Consider the following 3,830-nt stretch of genomic DNA (forward strand, 5'->3'; position numbering starts at 1 on the left):
CGTTACCTCCAGCAAACCACAGAACGCACGATTAGGCTGAAAGTCGACCCGATTCAAAAAATTCTCAAACATCTGGATAATTGTCCCGAAAAGGGCAAAAAAATAAAAAATATTACAGCTTTTCTTTACAGAAACATCAATCAGAAGCAGAATTTTTTTCTAGCAGCCTGCCAATATCAGAGATTAGGCCAATAAAATATTTTCATTTTTTTTTGGTCAACATCCACGGATAGGATATCAGAATCGTATTGGGACATCCCTAGTTTAGAAACTGTTTATTTCAGCATGAACAAGACGATGATCCAAAATAAAAAGCAGCATCTACAATGGAACAGATCACAGATAAACATATCCAGCTGTTAGAATGTTTCTATTTTGTTAAAAAGTTGAAAATATCCAATTCAGGATTGTGTCCCACCTTTTGTTGATCTTCATAAAGCATTTACGTTTTAAACCTTTTTGTTTGAATCTCAAAATAAAACAAAAGGTGGAAAAGTTTAAAGAGGCAAATACTTGAGAAAGGCTCTATATATCCGGAAGTTTATACGGCAGGTTTAACTTCACCAAAATGTTTTCAAATGCTGTCAAAATACGATACTGAATGTGGCTTTGATTTAAACACATTCCAGTAAAACACATAAAGCACGGTGATGGGAGTGTCAGGCTGTGGGAAGCTACAGGCGACTGAAAGAACCATGATGCCACATATGAAGCAGAAAGTGGGTCGCCATGCCACTTTCCACCATAATACCGACCCGACCTCCAGGACAAAGGGACGGAAGGCACTGGTGCAGGAAAGGCCAGGAGTGGCTCCACACCTGAACCCATTTGGGCTTAAACAGAACCAAAGTCTGTGCCGTCCACTGGCCCCATGGCATCATCATCATCACCACAGAGGAGGGTCCCAGAGGAAACCCTGAAGCCTCATGCTAGTTAAGACTACAACTCCCAGATTCTGATCCCACTAGAACTGCCACTGGCCGTCATTTTGATGGGTGACATCTTTCCCAATGAAACGCATGAATAGTGATGATGTCATAAACTCAAATGGTTCTAGTGTGCGATATAAACTCATTGTGAAAATGTAAACCTTAAAATATGTCTAATATATACTTTTCAAAAGCTGTATTATATGCTATATTTGTGGTCTACATTTGTATTCAAATAAATAAGACTGTTTTAATACACAGGTTCAAGGTTTGAAATTAAAATTTTATTTACAGAAATTTATTCCACCTGTACATTTCCCCTCCCTGGACTCTGGGAGAACGGGAGCACACAGCATAAATATGGGTCAATTGGAACAGAAGCGTACTGATGACATCACCACACGCTCGTCTAGAGCTGCATTTCACCTCCTGTTAATAATAGTCTCTAGATAATAATAAATTATGACTTTTTTCATTTTTTCATTTCTCCACAGCCTGACTCTGGGTCTCTAAGCAAGACCCCTAACCCCACATTGCTCCCCAAAGCAACGGGTTTAATGCAGAGAGGGAATTTCTCCATTGTGGGACAATAAAGGGATTCGCATTAAAAACCAAAATAAATAGTTTATCAAGATTATGCAAACTTAAATGTGACACTGTTACCATTAATTATAAAACAAAAAAAACTTACAACTCATATGAGTTCCCCTTTAAATCAGAGGACTATTGTTAACTTGGTAAAATAATTGTAAGTTTTTTTCTGTCGGGACATTTTTTGTTGACATTTATATCAAAGTATTCTGTATCAACCTGACGTCCTAAGGGATGGAAAAGATTGCTCTTCAATAGCAAAGGTCTTTTCTCTGACTGTCTCCATTATTTTCAGGCTTAGATAAAACCAAAGCGACTGAAAGCTGCCGGCTGCAGGTCATGGAGTAAGCCGTCTGTAACAGGAACATGACAGTCAGAACAGACTCACCAGTTCTACGCCTTGTGGGAACGGGCTGTCCTCCCAGTCTTTCTCAGGAAACCGCTGGAGAATGCGACCCTGACCCTCACCCTCCACTGCAGGGAGACAGAAGGAAGAAGTCAGTCTGTGTCGTCTACATTGTTTGTTGCTACAAATAAATTATTTCTACACGGTTTGCAACATTCAGCTCCGAATTTTCGGCATGTAAACAAGTGCTTATTTACATGGCCGGGCAGAAAAGGTCATGCATGTTTTCCCTGGAGTACAGTGTGTAAATATAAAGTTGGCTTGCAATCAAAGCCCAGAATGCAAGTTTGACTCATTAGATTATTATTGAAAATGAATTTATTTTGCTAATACAGCTGTAATCATTGAAGGCGTTTACTGAATACGGTGATCTGAACATATCAGGTCTGAAGTAATGAACGTGAAGGAGAGCGACGTTCCCTCTGAGAATAATGAGCGACACACAGCTCACATTCAATAACCATACGTCACATTTTACGGCACTTATTACGGTAAACAGCCTGACAGAGCAGCATGTCCACTGCTAGTACCAGTCTGCTCCATTCAGATTCATCGGCTGGGATTTCTGACGCCAGTTTAGCAGAGCGCTTGGCAAAGCAAACTCACGGTTTAGTGCAAACTGTTCCCACCAGGACTTAAACAACTCCGTACATCAGCCACGGCCACTTTTAAAGCGACACATGGAGTTAAAGCACCGAGCTATCTGTGGAAATATCTGCTACTGAATGAGGAACAGAAGACATCATTTAGATCCAGATCTTGTCAGCAGAACCGGAATGTTCCTGAAGTTCTGAATCTTTTGGCTAAATAAAGGCTTCACTGCACATCCAGTAAAACTTGACTGCATCGTGGATTTTCCATTTCTTTCTATATATTATGATCACACATTTAAAGCGGGAAACATAAGGTTCTATTGTGGAGGATTGGAGCTTCATTTACCAAATGAACTTGAACTAGTTCATTTATAGGTTTGCAATCTTAGTTCATTTTTGAAAAAGTGAACTATGAACGTGAGCGGGTTCATTTCCATCTGAGTGAACTTAACTTTGAGTTTGTTCTTTTTAACTCTAAACTGGAACAACATTGACTGTAATTCATTGGTTACAGGATTAAAAAGCGGAGAATACCCAGAGTGTATAGAAAACGGGTCCATGCCATTCCACCCATCCGTTTCTATTTGCATCTTTTCTAAGCAAAAACCAGGTTTTGTTGGTCCACTCTATAAAACCTGGAACTCAACGTTATTTCTGACATTTTGAATTGAAAAAGCTTCCTAAATGCGAAACCAAACATCTTCAAACTTGGAAACAAAGTCCAGTGGATTGTTTTTAACTTTTGTTTGGAATGACTCTGACCTGGATGACAAAGAATCTTCACCAGCAATCAACTATTTAACAAACAAAGGAGTCATTTGTGTCCCAGGATGTTAGGATAATGTCTAAAATGTAACAATATTGGAGGAAAATGGCAAAGAAGATTATGGTTAAAGTTAAAATCCTAGTTTGTTAACCATTAATGTCTGCATTATTCTGTCAGCTCCAGTTAAGCCGTCATTGAAAACAAACATAAGGAAGGAAACTACGGACTTTTAGCTTCCAACTAAACACACGCTAACATTTCAAATGGAAATCCATCGAAATATATCAGCCTTCCGAATGTCATAAGCCATCTGTTGCATCTCATGGATGTTGGCATCACGATTTTAATTTAATACCTACATTTCAGTTCAATTCAGTTTAATTATACAGCTCAAATTCACAGCACATGTCATCTCAAGGCACTTCAAGTTCACCAGATCATCCAGTCAGATTGATTCAAAGTTTTCTAAGGAAAACCAGCTGATTGCATCGACTCATTGACTCTTCAGCAATCCCTCACACTAAGCATGCTTGTAGCGACAGTGG

At 39.2% G+C, this 3,830-nt stretch overlaps 1 protein-coding gene across 1 annotated transcript in view; it reads right to left on the reverse strand.

The window, feature by feature from the left end:
• sbf1 (SET binding factor 1) overlaps nt 1–3,830 on the reverse strand; it is a 73,187-nt gene that overhangs the window by 44,394 nt on the left and 24,963 nt on the right. Inside the window, exon 2 of the mRNA XM_015396682.1 lies at nt 1,909–1,994. Coding sequence (XP_015252168.1) covers nt 1,909–1,994 — 86 coding nt within the window. The remainder of the gene's footprint in view (nt 1–1,908; nt 1,995–3,830) is intronic.

The sequence above is a fragment of the Cyprinodon variegatus genome, unplaced genomic scaffold (genome assembly GCF_000732505.1).
Source record: "Cyprinodon variegatus isolate N-32 unplaced genomic scaffold, C_variegatus-1.0 Scaffold813, whole genome shotgun sequence".
Lineage (NCBI taxonomy): Eukaryota > Metazoa > Chordata > Actinopteri > Cyprinodontiformes > Cyprinodontidae > Cyprinodon > Cyprinodon variegatus.